This window comes from Marmota monax, unplaced genomic scaffold (assembly GCF_021218885.2).
Source record: "Marmota monax isolate L192 unplaced genomic scaffold, Marmota_monax_Labrador192_F-V1.1 WCK01_AAM20220418_F8-fsc00084, whole genome shotgun sequence".
Classification (NCBI taxonomy): Eukaryota; Metazoa; Chordata; class Mammalia; order Rodentia; family Sciuridae; genus Marmota; species Marmota monax.
The window spans coordinates 4,902,070-4,920,423 of NW_026694575.1; the positions used below are offsets into that span (position 1 = coordinate 4,902,070).

The following is an 18,354-nucleotide window of genomic DNA, read 5'->3' on the forward strand; positions in this document are numbered from 1 at the left end:
ATCACTGTAGGAAGGAGAGGAGGAGATCCTATACATTTTTGGCTACTCTTTTTCCATAAGAACCCCTCGTTCTGTTGTGAGGTCAAGCTGTGTCCCAGTGCAGTTGAGGAAATCCATGCCAAGAAGCTTCCAGAGTCTCCATCCTGTTTCCTCACCTAAGAACACCTCCCAGGTTACTCTTCACCTCCTCTTAGCTTTCTCAGCTAACTAACTTCTAGAGTCGACATTCACTTGATAAGATCATGGTGATGCTTTATTCTGTGTCGGCTTCTTGTGCTGGGTGTTGAAGCCACAATATCGAGGCAGAGCTAATCCCTGTCTTCTGGGAGCTCACTGGTGTTGCTCAGGAGTGTGAGGAGGACAGGTGGGACAGTGTGCATTATAACCTCCTGCCTTCGAGGAGCTTAGAGTCTAATCCTGAATCACTCACTCAAGACTCCATTTTAATGGGAGAGAGTTAGGCTAAGTTAAAGAATGAGGTCCTGTCAATGGAAGTGCAAGTAATGGTAATGAGCTACAGGTAGGTGTGGGGTGGGAAAAATCATGCTGGTCCCCGCAGATACCTACCCTGCCTATGACTGAAGTCATCTTGGGATTATAGATGAAGTCTGATGACAAAACAGACACAAAGCAAAAGGAAATACAGGAAGAAGAAACCCTGGGTTGTCAGTGGCAGGAGAGAGAGAGAGAGAGAGAAGGGAGCTCAGGAGGAAATCAGGGTCCAGAGGGCCTGGAAGCCATATCTTAGATGGCTTCCTAGATCAATAGTACCCAGGGTCTACACCACCAGGTAGTCCTTTTCTTACCCTCTGTCCATGAGTGCAAGTTCTTCTTTTCTTTTTTTGGTACCAGGGATTGAACTCAGGGGCACTCAACCACTGAGCCACATCCCTAGCCCTGTTTTGTGTTTTATTTAGAGACAGGGTCTCACTGAGTTGTTCTCTGCCTTGCTTTTGCTGAGGCTGGATTTGAATTTGAGATCCTCCTGCCTTAGCCTCCCCAGTCACTGGGATGACAGGCATGTGCCACTGTGCCCGGCAAATGCATGTTTTAAAATATGCTGTCTCCCAAACAAGCAGCAGGTGTTAAACATTAAGAAATCTGCTCACTCATGAACAAAGATCAATTCTATGTAAGCACCAGAATTTTCTGAAAGTTTTCAGAATTTCCTGACCAGTGGAGTTAAACACGTTGCCTACCTAAAATTTACTTTGTTCTCATGCAAAGAAGGACTCTTGGCACTTTAACTGGTCCCTACAGTAATACTAACAAGAAGTGTCAAGTTTCTGTTAAGTTTTTTTTTTTTTTTAATGCTACAAATAGCTCACAGACTCCCATTTCTGCAGTAAAAGCCTCAAGGAGTCTGGTGCTGCAGGGCCACTTGCTCATTTGGTGCCCTTTGCACCTGATGGTTTGACAGGTACATTTTAGTACAGTTTAGATACAGAACCAAGAAAGCCTATGGGTATTTTAGCTTCGTATGATTAGCTAATGCCAAAATAGGAAAAAATGCAGAACTGAAATTAACAGCTGCTTAAGTATTTGCAAAATGAACAGTGTATCAGCTAGTCAGCTACAGCCACCTCCTAGGCAGTTGGATTACATTTATTGGTGAGGAACTTTTCTTTTCCACATCATTGACATATGATGTGAGATGGGCCTTCAAAAGTAGGACTGTCTAGAGCCTGCCTCTTTGTCCAAAGAGCTCTAAGAAACAGGGGTGAGCGGAACAGTTTAAGATTGTAAAGTGGATGAACCCATTTTTCCTGAGAAGGAGCCTGGAGTTGTAGGGCCCTGGGCAAACATACCCACCACCTTCTATTCCAGGGTGTGACTAAACTATCATTTTATGATAGGACTCCTGATTCATGGACTCTTACCTCCCTTCTTGTATTTGAATATTTTAATAGTTCTATTGCCTTTATCATGTACAATATCTAGCAATAATAAATTATTGCTATAAAAAGTTAGTACCCAATGCAAGAACCTTACCACCAAGATGATATGGATTCCCATCCAGCTCTGTCACCTACAGCGCTATCTATGACTCTGGACAAGCCATGTCACCTCTGAATTCCCTCATTTGCAATGTGGGAAGCCCCAGTGCTTCACATCTGCAAAACTGAAGAATTCAATGAGATGGTTCATGCACTCAGAGTGCCTGGAATGTATTATATGCTCAGTAAATATCCAAGGATGACAATCATTAGGATGGATCTTATTGCACCTAAGATGACAAAACAAATGCAAAACAAAAGGAAATACAGGAAGAAGAAACCCTGGGTTGTCAGTGGCAGGAGAGAGAGATGGAGAAGGGAGCTCAGGAGGAAATCAGGGTCCAGAGGGCCTTAAAATAGGGTCATGCTTATCCCCAGTGTTTTCATCAGATACATTGTGATAAACAATATAAAATTCATGACATGTTGCCTCACACATGGTAAGCAAATTTGCTTAATTTAGCAAATGTTGGTTGTGTTCTTTATATGTATCTTGTTATGCAATTCCCATAAATGGTTTGTTTCAAAGGAAAAAACCCCAAGTGAAGCATCTCCCAGGTACACCTTCCTGAGTAGCCCCCATCACTCTTCATCTATCAGCATTAAGATGTTGGGCTTACAGACTTTGGGAGCTGTAATTCTTTTTACTTTAGGCTGCAGGTTGGAGTTCCCAGTGTATTTTAATAAAAGTCCTCACAAAGCAACATACAGATCTGAATAAAAACAATGTTTTGCTCTAAGCATATGAGATTTGTGTTATTGTTGAATGTGAGAGGTTTTGTTATGTTTCTTTTTTTTTAATGGTTGATTTAAGAACATTTTTTTTTCATCTGCCAGGAAATGGAAGTTAAAAGCATTTGGTAAATGGAATAAAAATTACATAGTTGTGCCTTTTAAAAAATGTTAACTCATTTACTTTGTAGTTCTCTTCTGTCAGTTTAATAACACTGACAACAGCCATCCAGCTTGTGAGCACCAGGTTATGTCTATAGCCCCAGCATGGGGGCGGGGCCTCAGGACAGTGAGTGAGTGGACAGCCACGTCCCCAGAATTCAACCCCCCTCCCAGGCATAAGGCTATAGGCCCTGGGACATATCCATAAAGTCTCTGGTGAACAAGGTTCCTTCTTGTTGCAGACAGACTTTCATTACTTTCTAATCAGAGAATAGTTCTATTGCCTTTATCATGCACAATAATTGTGAAAATTTCCAACAAACCATAGGAAGTAAAATTATTGCTCTAACACCAATCTCTCCCTCTCCTTTCCCACCCGCTGGGCTCAGTGATATCATTGTTAATGGTTGGACAGACATTTCCTCAGACTTTTTGGATACAGAAAAATATCTACCAAAATAAATGGGATTATATTATAAACAGTGCACTGAGGTCTCTTACTGATTACATTAAGGATCCCTTTCCAAGTCAAGTTCTGTCTCCCTTCCTCTACTCCATTTTATGGATTGACCATCAGGTGTATGATGGGATTCCTGATTTGAGGACATTTATCTTGCTTGCTACATATAGACATTATAAAAAGTACAATACTGCTATAAACAGCTCTGAATAGAAGTGTCTTATGATGTTCTTTGGGCAGATTTTTAGAATTATCTGCTATTTGTAAAGTACTGCCACATCCTAGACCTGGAAGTAGTGGCATGGCAAGCCTGGGCTGCAGCCAGGAAGCCTGGACTGGGACTTGCATTGGCACTTATATGATGTATGACCAGAGCCAGAGCCAGTTTCCTCACTCGTAATTTGGAATAATGGACATATTTCCCTATTTTCAGAGTGGCTTGCATAATCCCTAGAAGCGGGCATGGCGGAGTAAATGCTCACAAAAAAATTTAACCATCAGTGTGAGAATTACCACAGTTTCTCAAAAACAGTTTTCATATTATGGGTACTGTTATGTCCAATGTAGAGCTGGAGAAACTGAGACTCAGACAGCTAAGAGTGATCTAGGTCAACGGCAGACAAGGCGAATGTAGTGAATGGCAACTGCATAGTCTCTGTGCAAAGAGAGGCTTTTTCTTTCTTTCTGTCCTTTAGCTCCTCCTCCCCCTCCTCCCTCTCCTCCTCCCTGCCCTTCTCCTCTTCCTCTTTCTCACACTCCTTCTCTTCCTCCTCCTCCTTCTCTTCCTTCCTCTCTTCTCCCTCCTCTTCCTCCTCTCCTCTTCCTCCTCCCCTCCTCTTCTTCTTTCTCTCTTTTTTCTTTGCACTTTTCATAGTCCTGAAAACGGTTGTCAGAGGGAATGCTGAGGGCCCAAGGCACCCATCCACCAGCAGCACCACCCTTCACGTGTGCAAAGAGCCCAGAATTCGGCAGCACCGAACTTGGGTTCTGGCTTGGCCACCTGTGAGTGGATCATTCCTGGGCAAGTTATTACCCTAAACCGCTCCAGTCTTCCTGTTCCGTACCCAGGGCTTCAGAGGGTTTTATCAAAAGTTAAATGCACAAGACACCAGTGTTTGTGCACAGAGCTCAGCACACAGTAAGACTTCTAGCTTCGTCAGGTGTGCAGCAGGGGCAGAATCAGAACCCAAGTCTTCTTTTCCTTTTATCCTGTCTTTTGCCAACTGCTCCAGCTCTCTTCTCCCATGGACGGCTGGTGTGAAGCCAGGCTGCTCATGGTCAAGGGCAGGCACAGCCCGCATCCTGCCTGGGGAATGGTGAGGAGGAGAACCGGGAAGGTGGGGTGTGGCACTCCCCTGCCTGACCTCTGCGATCCCTGACTCCCACTGCACTGAGTGACCTTGGCCAACTCTGCAACTTGCAGAGGATCACAGCTGGTCCAGTGAGGTCTTTCAGGACAGAAACTAGTCCAAACAGGAGGGAAGGAGCCAGACCCTAAACTCAGAACTCATGAAAAATCGCATTATCTCTAGAGGCCAAAGGAAGAGAGCGCAACTGCTTTAGATGATAGCTACCGATATCTTTTCGCAGTTAGATATTTTCTTTCTAGGTAAGTGTTTGCAGTGCCTTCAAGATAAGAAAGAAATTGAAAATACCTCTTGTGTGGAATACAAACAGAGCAGTGACTGTGGATTACAGCCATGTTCATGGTCAGAATATGCATGATTTCTCTTTTCGTTAAATAAAATAAGCCTTTGGGTGTAGTGCTGTAGATGTGACCTTATGACCTTCATCTTAGGGTGGAAAAGGTCCAGTGCAAAAGTAGGTGGAGGAGGTGGCTTCTTCTGGGCATGAGCCCAGGGCCTTGGTGGCCTGCATGCTGGAGTGAGGGCAGAGCCAACCCCAGCCCACTCAGCAGAACTGGGTTTTTATTCTAGCTCTGATGACATTACCTGTCACATGTCACTGGTCACCTGACCTTGTGTAAACCCTTTCCCCAAACTAGTTTTTCTTTCCATAAAATAGGAGTTGCACAAATACTCTTTACAAAACCATAGACGCTTGCATAACGCAATCACTTTTTATATTATTTGTCATTGTCACATGATTTTGATACTTTAAATCAAATCAACTTATAGATATGTAAACACAAAAACTTGAGGTAGAATTTCCCATAAAGATGGTATGTATAGGCACATATTTTGCTCCTTCTTGAAAACCTACTGGAAAAAAGAAGTAAAGGGTTAGTTTTTAAAAGACATTTAAAAATCATGTGAAAATTACTAAATTACTTAGTAGATCTAAGAAAAGCGATTTGTGATCCAGCATTGGAAATTGCTGAGAACCCATGCAATCTAAAGCAGAGTCCCCAGAAAATTCCAAAAGGAGTAGGACCCAGTGCCCGTGCAGGTGAAGGTGAAGAAGGGGAGATCAATACAGAAGAGAACTTGAAGTCAGTCAGCCAACCTGTTTTGTCCCATTGTCCCGATATGGAACCCCGGTTAATGGTAACTGAAACAATTACTATGTTTGCAGAATTAAAAACTTGGGACTTAGAAGCAGTCTAAGTGCATGCAGCTGAGTCATGGGAGGTTTATTCTATGTAACAGATAAAAAGAGGGAGTCTGGACTTGGAGACACCGGACACCACCAAGAGCAGGGATTCCATAACTCAGAGCCAGGTTCCATTCCTAGGATGATTCTGGAGACTAAACCTCCAACCCAGTCCTTCCACTCCACCCCCGAATGCTGGCAGCCAGGACTTGGCCTCTGGGCAGGGAATAGGAGAATTCTTGTCTGTGGAATCCAACCAGCTCAAGAAGAAAGACTTGCCATATATTGATATTTGAGTCTCTCTAGCTAACTGTCCCAGCCAGATCACCCTGCAGGGAAGGTCACAGACAACCAGGCTGAGTGGGCAGTCAGCTGTCACGTCACCCACACTGCAGAGAGAACACAGCCTCACGGAGGAAGGGCCGGGGCAGCGCTCTCAGGAGGCAGAGGGAGCGAAGAGCAAACAAGAGAAGAGCCACCAGGAGGAACCAGGTTCTTGGAGAAAGGAGACTTAAAAATAGGCAGAAGGAACTTTGAAAATTAGGAGAAGAGGCAATGGGGAATCATGGGAAAAGAGCACAGGAGAACTAAAAGGGTTTCAGAGTTTTTTCAATTCCTATTTTTGTGGGTGGGGGTAAAGTTTTTTAAGAGGTGGGGATTCCTCATACTTTACCATTGGATGAGAATGGCATCTACATAATCAAAATCTTATAAATACCCAAGTGTCAATCAAACCAAGATTATACTATAACTGTATGGGATGGGTGGGTATGCCTGATGAGGGTCGGGAGAAGTGAAATGCTTCTTCTTTTTTTTTTTTTTTTTTCACTACCAGGGATTAAACCCAAGGGCACTCAACCACTGAGCCACATCCCCAGCCCTATTTTGTATTTTATTTAGAGACAAGGTCTCACTGAGTTGCTTAGGACCTTGCTAAGTTTCCGAGGCTGGTTTTGAACTTGTAATCCTTCTGCCTCAGCCTCCTGACTGCTGACATTGCAGGTATGCGCCATTGCCCCCAGCTGAGATGCTTGTCTTTTATGGTGGACAGTTGATAGACACAGCACTAAATCAAACAAAAGTTTTGAAATGGAGTAGTACAAGCATTGGTGACATGGTCCTAAAATCAAGATATACCTGCCATGACTATGAAATCATTGGTGACATGGTCCTAAAAATCAAGATATACCTGCCATGACTATGAAATATGTAAAGAAGTTCCTCTGGGGAGGAGGGCATCTGAGACTGCTGGGTTTTATTTGTTGTTGTTTGTTTGTTTTAAATGAACCTCAGAGAATATATATATATATATATATATATATATATATATATATATATATTACCACTGTATATATATTACCACTTTCATAAAGTTAAACAAAATTTTATATCATTGCTTGTATATAGTCAGCATTACTCGTTACAAAAATTGACTCCCTAAATTGTTAAAAATACCATCTCACACAATCGGATACTGACCCACGTCCAAGTTTAATTTAACAAGCTCCGGAACCATCGGGACAGCAAATGAGCTGGTTAAAAGTGTTTGAGTGCCTTCATTTTTCGTGGGAGTGGAGATACTTGTGCATAATTGTCATTAGGTCCAAGATAAAGTGGATACTGAGCAATAATATGACAGCCTTTGGCAAGCCAGCAAGCAAACATAAAACTTTGTTATTTTGCTATAAGCTAACCTTTTATAAAATTTCTGGTTTCTAACCAGTTGTGGATGGTTAGCAAGAGGTTCCTCCGTGGGGTCTATCAGAAACATTCCATTAAAATGTCATGAAGTCCTCATTTTGCTTTATTTCCAAGTTTCGGATCTTTTTACTGCACACTTGTCAAAAGCATAAATAACTTAAAAATGAACACAGTGAAAACAAATCATTGTTACTAGGCTCTAACTAAATGTAGTTTGCCCATTGTCTGCTCCCATCTGAGGGCCTCCCTCTCTGTTAAAAAAAAGGGGGGGGGGTTGTTGTGTGAGGTCCTGGGTTCTAACCCTAGCACCTCATCTCCCCAAAGGGGATTTTGCCTGAACTAAAGAGGCCTTAGAGACATGTCCACACCAAATGGAGATTTTTCTACCCATGTCATCAGAAGGGTGGCAAAAAAATAAGAGCAAAGGACATGCCTTTCATATAATTTGATTCAGTGTTTTGAAATCCTGTATTGTTGCTTAAAATCATCCCATCCCTGGCATTGTGGATTGTTATTCTGAAAATATAAATAATCAGGAGTTTTGAATTGTATTCTAGAAAATTCCACGGCTTAGGGTGCCAAGAAGACACTGGGGCGGGCTCCCCCCCCATCCCAGCCCCCCACCCGCCCACTGCCAGCTCTCCTGCTGTGGTATCTGTGGACAAGGCTCAGGCATAAGCCTGAGAGCCCCTTCCAGAGACCATAGCCTATAATTATTAAAAGAAAAAAAAATTGCTGCAATTTGCAGCCTGTTTAGGTTGGGTGGATTAATTCCTTTGCTGCGGCCATAACGTGAAGACTGATTTTGTCATTTCAATTACAAGCCACCGTTTAGTTGGGGCCCTGAAGACACTTCCCGGGAGTTTCCTCCACTTGCCTCTCACTGGTGCAATTAACAGTGGGTGATTTGTGACTGCACTTTTCCTGCTGGGCGCAGGTTTATCATCTTGAAAGTTTTCCATTTGCATATATGCTATACATTCTTTGGGCGACATCTCCATATCACCCACAGTTTATTGAACGCCTCGCCCTGTGCTGCACTTTCTGCTACATGTTGGGGATCTGCAGGCCCAGCCAGGATGCTGATGCCAACCAAAGGAGTGACGTTCCTTCCTGAGGCTCACTGTGCCCTGGCTCTTGGTCTTGGGGACTTTCTCTGCATCACCTTCTATTCAGTAAACCAATAACCTTGAGGTTTCTAGTGTTGTCCACATTTTATAAATGCAGAAACTGAAACTCGGAGAAGCAAAGCAATTTGCCCAAGGTCACCCAGCTCAAATGAGAAGAGTTGGGATTCGAATTCACATCTATCTGATCTCAGAACACTTGGCTAACACTCCTCCTATATTGGGAGCTTTCAGAGTGAGATGAATTGAAATGGATGCTTTCCCACTTTTAAGTACCAAATTTCCTGAGCCAGTTTAATTGCTCCTCTTTGGACTAAGAAGAAGTGGCGATTTAAAAGTAGCAAGGAGCAGGAGTTCAAGAGGAAAAGGGGGGTTTTAATATCTCTTTTGGTAAGGGAAGAGATGTAATCCTGGGAGAAAAAAATTGCATCAAATGGAAGCCATTATATAAATTTGATGAAATTGCAAAGGGAGAATAGGAAAGATAAAGGAGTAATGAATACATGGCACTGAAGGCTTTCTGAAAAAGAGGAAAAAGATCAGAAGTCACTGAAGGAATTAGAAGTTGGCCCAGTTGAAGACAGGGTCCATCCATCTTGACAGATGGAAGGAGGCTAATGAAGCCCCAAAGTAACAACCAGAGATGTGTGATCGTGTTCCAGTCTGCCTGGGTGAGTTTGGGAAAGGAACAGACTCTGGAGCTAGACTGCTGGATTTGAATCCTTCTTCCTGGACTTCCTTTCTGGGTGACCCTGGGCAAGTTACTTAACCCCTCTGGGCTTCTGTTTCCTCATTTAAGTAATAGAAATCACAATACTGTTTATTTTGATGTGAAAACAGGTAACGTGTTTAGCAGAGTGCCAGGAATTCAGCAAGAACTCATGAATGCCACCTTTTTGCTGTTATAACCATGAGCATCATATTTATATAATTCAAGAAAGAGAATATTATAACTCATCGAAAGGCTTAAAAGAAGGAAGTCTGGGGGGGGGGGTTGCCTTTAGCCAAGAAGTGCAGAAACATGCTATCCCTCCCCACCCTGAGCCTCAGGAAGGGAAAGACCTGGGTGGTGGGGATCAAGGCAGGAGAAGGACTGAGGTCTTGCTGGGATGATGGAGCTCGAGAACTCCTGTGGTGAAATATGTGTGTGCTCTGGCAGAAGCTATTGGCAGAGCTTTGCTGGTGGATCCATGGGCTGGAAAATGGAGGATTCGCCAAAGTGCCAGAGAAATGAATTTGATGCAGAAAGAGAAAGCAAGCTCAGGTGATTCATTTCTAGATGTTGGGAGGTGAGGACATTTTAAGTAATTAGCCCATCTTTCTTCTTCTCATCCTCTTCCAACTGTGAATCTGTGTCCTTCCATTGGTTCAGAAGAGACAAAAGTTCAGCGGGGTTGGACGCAGCAGAGGCTGCCCATGGAGGAGCCATGGCACTACCATTGACTGAGCACCTTCTTTAGGTCAGGCTCTGGCTGGTTCCTGGAGACAGAGCCTTCCCCAAACTCAAGCCTCCATCTCCACAGCTTCCCAGGGCCTGTGCCCATGATGCTCAGCCATCAGAATGAAGTCCCTAAAATTCAGAAATTGCTAATGCATGGTCTCTATTTTAGATCTACAGAATCTCCTTCAGGGGAACTGGGCGCGTGTGTCTTTTCAGAATTATATATGTCACTTTTAGGTTCACACGGGCCTCGAGACAAGCTCCATGCTTTGTTGATGAGGAAGTCAAAGCTCAGGAGGGTTAAATGCTAAGTGAGGCTGCACAGCGTTGAAAGTCAGACCAGGTGCTTCTGAACCTAAAGTTCCAGGCTTTCCCACATGGTCATGTTCACCCTCACTGGAATGCAGGGGTGAAGCTGTCTAGGGGTGGTGCTGGTGACGCAGTCTGAGGATGTGGGTGAATGTGCATGTAACCCTTGCTTACCACAGCAAAAACTCGAGCTCTAGCAAGTCCTACAGAAAGCTCAGGGGCCTGCACTTGAAGTGGGTGGAACCCTGTGTATGTTACACCCCTGCACCGCAGATTTCCACCCCGACATGGGTGATGTGACTTCAGCTGCATGAGTACCCCCAGTGGTCCCAGTGCCCACCTCACCACCCCACCCTGGTCTCCAGGAACACTGCCTCCTATTAGTCCCTGCAGCCTAGGGTGACAGTGGCTTTCTTCTGTTGGTCCCTCAGCTTCTCCAATGCTGAACAACCAATTCTCTGGGCTGATTACCTCCTTACTTCAGGTTAGGTCAAGCCAAGGTTTAGAGAAGTTACTAACCCAGCCAGCGCCGCACCGCTAGTACTTGCAAAGTCCCCAATTCTCAAGCCTAAGTAAGCTCCCCTTCACTAACAACTCAAGGTGACCGTTGGAACTCCTGGGGCACCATGCCCGTGTCAGTGGAGTAGAGATGTGACGATGACAAACGGTGATCAGGAGGGGACGGGCTGGTGTTGGCGGTGGCAGTGCTGTTGGTGATCACTGTGTCCGCCCAGCCTTGTCGGGGTCTTTGAAGGGCTGCGAGGGCACCGTGCCTGATTGTCACACAGATGTCTCTGTTGCAGGCCTTCACCCACCACCACATCCAAGAGATCATGGTCCAGCTGCTTCGCACGGTGAACCGGACGGTCATCACCATGGGCCGGGATCACGTTCTGATTGTGAGTAAATGCTTTCCGTGTATCCAATGTCGCCCACTCTTCGCCGTCTGGGCACGGGGTTCATGTTGAACATCAGGGCTGCTCATCGCTTTGTTTTGGAGAGAAGGATTGGGTTTTTCCTGTCTGAGTTGGGAGACTATGGGCACTAACTCAAGTTGCAGAAATAAAATACACCCTAGGATTTGCCTAAGGTATTGTGTATGTCAGTGGGGTGTGACGTTACTGGTAAAGAAAGAGGTGAGAGAACCTTTCTGTAAGGGAACCGGATGGAAGCTTCCAGATACATGGCCACTGGGAACCTTCTCATCTGGCAGGATGGAGTCCAGGCCCAGGGTTCTGCTTTTCTGAGTGGCTTCCCTGTGTGTGGACTGTCCATAGATAGCAGGTAATTCAAGGTCACTGCTAAGTTTGGGGTCATTCTTCGGCACAAACATCATATTCTGCAGATCAGGAAATTCCTGCTCAGAGTTTGGTTTATGTTCCCTCCCTAGACACAGAACCAGTCTTTAACCGTAAGCCTCTGTCCAACTTGCTTTAAACATCTGGATGCTTACAGGGGCCAGTCACACAAATGAGTATGCCCACCACACGCCCCATCCTCAACCCACTCAGAACAAAATCCCAACCGTCGTGAGCCTGGACACCCTTTGCTCATTTCTCTCTCTGTTCCTCCCTCTCGGGGGACCTGATTTCACTTGCTGTCCCTTGTCCGAGGGCTTGTTCTCTCATTTTAATCAAGTTTGGCTCAGGAGTCAGCTGACCAGACAGGCTCCTCTGCCCTGATCATCTGTCTGGATACTGGACACTTCTCTACCTTCTTCCTTCTCCTTTATTTTTCTTGGTGCACGTCCCCTGAACTACAGACCACTTTGTTTATTGTCTTGCTCTCCTTGTGAGACTATGAGCCCCAGGCTACTCTTTGCTGTGTCTCCATGTCCCACAGCAGCACCTGGCACCTACTAGGTGCTCAATAAATACTTGTTGAATGGAGGAGCAAATGAATGAGTGAAGAGCAAATCCAGGCCACTAATGTTGAACAAGGACAAGTGCCTTTCAGCTCTGACCAACTGGTGCCATGCAGGGACGGGCCACAGCAAGAATGGAATTCCCAGTTGCTCAAGAGAAGGTAAAACCTGCCCACTTTATAAGAAATTTCCTGGCCTTTAAGTGTTGGCTATTAATTTTTAAAAGTGTTGATAAACAACTATATGTTTCCCCCAAACAACTGCATTCAGCTTTCAGGAAGCAGAATGGCTCTCTGCTTTTCAATGGCCTGGGGTAAGCCAGCCTTGGGGACATTGAATGACAACTCCCCACAGTCCTGCTTCCTGGACCCAGAACAGAAGGCTGTGCATATTGTTTTAACTGTAGCCAGGGGAGGACTGATCCCAAGAAGCAGCCCCAGTGCAACGATCTTCTACCTCTTTGGGCCTGTCTTTGTGCCTAGTGTGTGTTGTGTACATTTATGGAAGCAGCGGGGTGCAGCTCAGTGGTAGAGCACTTGCCGGTGTGTGGGGGGCCCTGGGCTTGATCCGCAGGACTACTAAAAAGAACAAAGAAAGGAGTGGTGGCCTCCGCCTAGACTAGCAGCCGCACCAGGCCCTCCTGCCTTCCTGGGCCAGAGAGCCCTGTTCGCTTGTCTTTGTCGTTTGTCTCACTCACCGTCCCTCCACCCTGGAAGTCTCTTATTTAGAACACGTGTCCCTGCCCCTGCTTCTCGTAAGGCACCTTAGACCAGCATTTTGTGACTCCCCTAATCTCTATTCCTTTCCTTTGCAGCAAACCTAAAGATGATCATCAATCCATTTGGCTCATTCTGTACATGGCAGGCTCTTCCCTCCAGAGCAGCAGTTCTTTAAACTGGGGCCCAGATTGTAGAAATCACTAAATAAGTGATGTCTCCTGTTATTTTCTTTTCCATCTGGTACAATGAGCCTCTCTGTTCCTTTGCATCGTCGACACAGGTGAGCGATGCCCATTTGGCCGTACTCACCACCTCCAGGTCTGCGAGCCTTTTAGCAAATGCTCTGCCCTGGCCGCTGGCCCTTGCAGCACCCAAGCCTGGCGGCTGTCCCCTTGGTCTTTCCCCTTCTCTGGAGTGATTGCTGGCTCCCCGCTGTCTGCCAGATGACATCATAAATGCATCCGCTTGACCAGTCTCAGCTTCTGGAATCTGGTCCAGCCACAACCATTTTTTTAAACTTTTCTCTACTTTTTTCCATTCAAAGGTCCAGCAAAATGAGGCCTAGACATCACTCCTATGTGCCTGGCACCGTCTCATTTCCAAGAGCAGCCCGTGTTTTCTTCCTTGCCCATAACTCCTGTCTGCCTTCTCAACCTGCTGATATCCCACCTTCGTCTGCAGGGTCCTGTACAGAGGTCAGCCCTTAGGATGCTGGTCCGAGCCTCACTGTTCTGCCTTTGTGTTTTTAAATAACAGTTTCATTGAGGAAAAACTTATATTAGAATTTAACCATGGAACATATTCATTTTGATGAGTTTTAGGAAATGTTTCTGGCTGTGCAGCCCCTGACCCCTGCTGCCACGCACCTGGACACTGCCTCTCCCAGGGTCCATCTGCATCACCTGCTCACCATCTATCTTTTCAGGAAAGTTCGTTATCAGAGGTTCCTACGAGGTCAGGTCTTCTGTGTCTGGCTTAGTTCCTTTGCATAGTGTCTTTGAGGTTCCTTGTGGTTTAGGAGGTATCACACGTCTCCCTTTGTGTCGCTGATTGATGCCACATGTCATGGAGAGGCCACAGCGTGCTCACCCATTCACTCGTTGATGGACCTTTGGGGTGCCCTCCACTTTGGCCATGCCATTGTGAACATTTATGGATTTTTTTATTGAACACATTTTCATTTCTGTTGGGTAGAAATCTAGGAGAGTCTTGCTGAGGCATACCAGAAGTGTGAGTTTATAAGGAACAGCCAAATTGTTTTCCCCAGGGGCTGCGCCGCTAGACGTCACCACCAGAAGCCCAGGGGTCATTGCTTCACCCATGTCCTCTCCAGTACTTATTGCTGCCATCTCTTTGGGTTCCAACAATCCTGGGGAATTCATGACCACTCTGGCGTGGTGTTTCATTAGGGCTTACTTTGCATTTTCCGATGATTGAAGGTGCTTTCGTGTCACCTGCCTGTTATATTTTTAGTTGTTTTTATCTTTGAGCTTGTCCTTGCTCCTCTCTTACCCCACAAGCCTTATGAAGGGTTGTGCTCGTCTCTGAAATGGGCTGACACTAGACTTCCTCAGAGTGGCGCTGAGAGTTAATAGCAGCCCACAGGAGAAGCAGTTGCACGTGGGTTCCTTGCACATACACACATTTATTTGTGAATCCAGCATTTTATGAGAACCCCTTACATCCTCAGCACAAAGGCTCATAAACAAGCTAGGCCCTCAAGAAAACCAGACCTCCTCTGGTGGGATGTGTTCAAACTCGCTGTCCCTAACACTGACTCGTCTCCAGCTCCATGAGGCCTCTGCACTTGCTCTCTAAATCCAGGATCCAGAACCACACCACCCCCTCCCTCCACTTACCTGCCTGGCCCTGTGGTCACTCCCAGGTCTCTCCATATCTGGTGCCCCTGCTCTTACCCCTCCAATGGGGGCCAGAGGTGGCCCCAGCACCCTCTCTTGCTGTTGGCTCTTGGAGCCCAAGGGCAAGGTCAGGTCCTTGTGCTGAGCATGCTGTAAGATGATTTTCTGGTTTTGTTCTCCTGCTACATTCTTGGGACCCCCTGAGGGCAGGGGCCATGTTTTCCTCTCTTGTATCCTCTGCACCAAGTACGGGGCCTGGCATAATGGGGAACCTCCATAAATATTCACTGAGCAAATGAACCAGTGAGTGAATGAGTGGGTGCCCTGTTCCCTGGAAACCGCTGCCGTATTTCATACTCCATACCCCTGCCCACGCTCCCCATTCAGGGCGCTTTTCCTTCGTTGGTGAACATGTTCCCTCAGTATCGAGGACCAATATCAGGGAAGGAATTGCCTGTGCAGATGTCCCTGTCCCCGGGGCCCACCAGGAGCCTGCAGAGCTTCCAGGTTGCAAGCTGTGGCATTTGTCTCAATGACTCTGGAGTCTGCTGGTGTAAGGAAGAGAGCGCCGAGTGGGGCTTTGAGCAGCCTGGAGTGAGCCCACCATCGAGGACAGCACTGTGCCTGTCACCAAAGGGAACAGCAAGCAGGTGTTTCTGCAGACACTGCTTCATCTTCATGAAATAGGCCTTTCCAGAGATTCCCGGAATAGAAATATCTTCTCCAAATTAACAGAAATGATGTTGGAAAGTAATTACTCAGGGGTCAAGAGTCCCTATCTTAGCGCTGAAGGCCCCAATTTAATTTCGAATTGAAATTTGTAAGGAAGGGCAGGTCCCCATTCCACCCGCCACTCTTAATTTTCCCAGATGTGATTTTTATTGGTTAGTTTCCATTGCTTGGAATATTAAACAATCAATATTTATGGCGAACGCCCGAGACATGTCTAGTAGTTTCGAAATCCTAACAAGGCCTCTAGTGGGGGCAGGGCAGCAGGCTGCTACTCTCCTCCTTATATCGTTAAATAGGATTGAATACTGACCCTTTCTTATCTGCAGGAGCAGGAACATCGTGATGAGAGGTGTTCGCTATTAAAAACCACAGGAGCCATCTGGCCGGCCGATGGCTTCTTGCGCTCTGTGCTTGTAACTATCATTTGCTAGTAATGACCATTACTGATTGTCCTGTAGATCACCTGCCTGAACAATGAATCACTGATAGTGGCAATGAGTTAAAGGAAATTGTACAAAAACCAGAAGCAAAAACCCTCTTACGTGACTAGCGCTCTCTCTCCCTCTCTTTGCCAGAGTCATTTTACCTAAGTGACCAAGAACTTGACTTTGATGCTGAGAAAGACAGCTGGGTTGATAGACAGGGCATTTTGGATAAGTAAGGACAGGAGGAGAATTCCACATGCTTACTGCAGAGAATTGGCTCTCTGTCTCTCTACACTTTTAACCTTCTAGACCTTGGTTTCTTCTGTGCAGTGAACTGCAACATTTTTATGATCTTTTTTTCATATGTCTAAGTTTCCTGATTTGGTCTTATTCCCACTCTTCCAAGCTTCCAAGTCAGGGACCTACCGTAGATCTTGCCTCATGTGTCAACCCTGGATGATTGGCAACAGCTGCCTGTAGTACTGTGTTGAGAAGGATTTAGAGGCTACATCTGGCCTCAGTGGGAAAAAGCTCTGAGTTGATTAGTGATGTCTCTCAGGGTATGTAATGGGCAAACAATGATGTGTGAAAGACACATGCAAATATTATTCATTGACTGAAATCATCAGTGTTCCTTTTTTTTTTTTTTCTTCCTGGCCAAGTCCAAAAGCTCTTATATACTCAATATTCTCTTCTCCGGAGTCTTGGTTCCTTTAGGACGGTTGAAATGTAAGAGCAGAAGAAAAATGAAAATTAGCGAATGACTTCAGATAGCTTAAATTTTGCTAGGGAAGGTTTCTATCTGATGCAAGCTGGCGGTTACCAGATGTGAGACGTACCAGGGCTTTATGCATCCATGATGAGGAGAAAATGCTACCAAGCATACTGCGACACAGATTGCAATTTTTGAGAAACTTAAAATATAAAAACAAAGTTTAACGCAGAATCCTTCCCAAGGAGTGTGGCTCTCCTCTTGAGTCCAAATGCATAGGGAGTTGTCAGTCTTCCTGCCTTTAGGACAGTAAACTGGCTGGTGCTGGGAGATGAAGCCTCGTGTCTACAGTCCCGCAGCTGGTTGCTGAGGCAGGACGTGGACTAGGGACCTGGGAGCATGGGGAGCTGCCCAGCCCTCTGAGATTCCTGCTGAGAGACCTGGTCCTGTCTCAAGGGTCTCAGGACTATGTGAGGGGAAGTTCCCCGGCTTGTCACACTGACCCCAGAAAACCTTGCTCCCTGCCTCCCTGCGTTGGGGACAGCCATCCACTGGGAGAACCAACCAGGAGCTTAACCATGGTCAGGAGTTCTTGGAAGGAAAACGACCTGGTAATTCTGTTGAAATTGGGATCCAGATTTTATTTTGGGTTGTTAAAATGAGTCTCTAGGTGATATATTTGGGGCCTAATTACCCCACTTTTCACAGAGGAGTCTATGGAGTGATTATATAAAGGTAAATTCCATTGGCATCGTGCCTGCTCCAGAAACTCTGAGTGTTTTGTTAAAAGGGGGAAAAAGAGTGGAAATGTGGAAACCACCCCATCCTCTAACAGCACCACGGGACTCCAGGGACTCCAGGCTTTGCAGCTCTGATTTCACTTTCCTTTCCTGGGACACTAAGTGGGAAATGGCCACCAGGCTGTGAGCCCAAGGACTCCAGTGGCCGAGCAGGGGGCTGCATGATCCTTAGTACCAAATCTCCATGGAGAGCAGGTGTGGGGCCTGCTGGGACATGAGAGGTCAGTTCCCAGCCACGAGGGCTTAACTTGATCTTCACTTGGCAACCCAGGACCTCACCAAAATAGGATATTGATAATATCACTGTCACTTATTGAGCAAATATTCTGAGTGGCAGAGAGAGCCAAGCACTTGAGTTTTACCTCACTTAATCTGCATCAGGTACTCATATTTTACATAGGAGGTAACTGAGGCCCAGAGAGGTTATGTAACTTGCCTACAGTCACACAGCTGGCTAGTGGGAGAACTAGGATCTGAACCCAGGATGTGCTAGTTCTAGAGTTCTTGCTCTTAAATAGCATGTTGTGTACTCTTCCATTATCGATGACCAACATCATTCTGGAGGTATCACCTATTTGAAAGCAACTTGAACCCATCTCATTGGAATCCAATGAGATGACTCACATGGCTCTGTTCAGAAACCTGCCAAGCAGCATAGACTTTGGAGCCATTTGTATTTTGAATAATATGTTTAGCATCAATTTCCCTCAATTCTGGTGATTAGACCATAAAGAGCTATAAAGTTAGAATAAGAACCTACT

General features: G+C 45.7%; 1 protein-coding gene across 1 annotated transcript in view; it reads left to right on the forward strand.

Moving 5' to 3' along the window:
- Positions 1–18,354, forward strand: part of Dock2 (dedicator of cytokinesis 2) — a 409,837-nt gene that overhangs the window by 164,566 nt on the left and 226,917 nt on the right. The window contains exon 27 of the mRNA XM_046421400.2: positions 11,286–11,381. Within this exon, the coding sequence (XP_046277356.1) occupies positions 11,286–11,381 (96 nt within the window). The remainder of the gene's footprint in view (positions 1–11,285; positions 11,382–18,354) is intronic.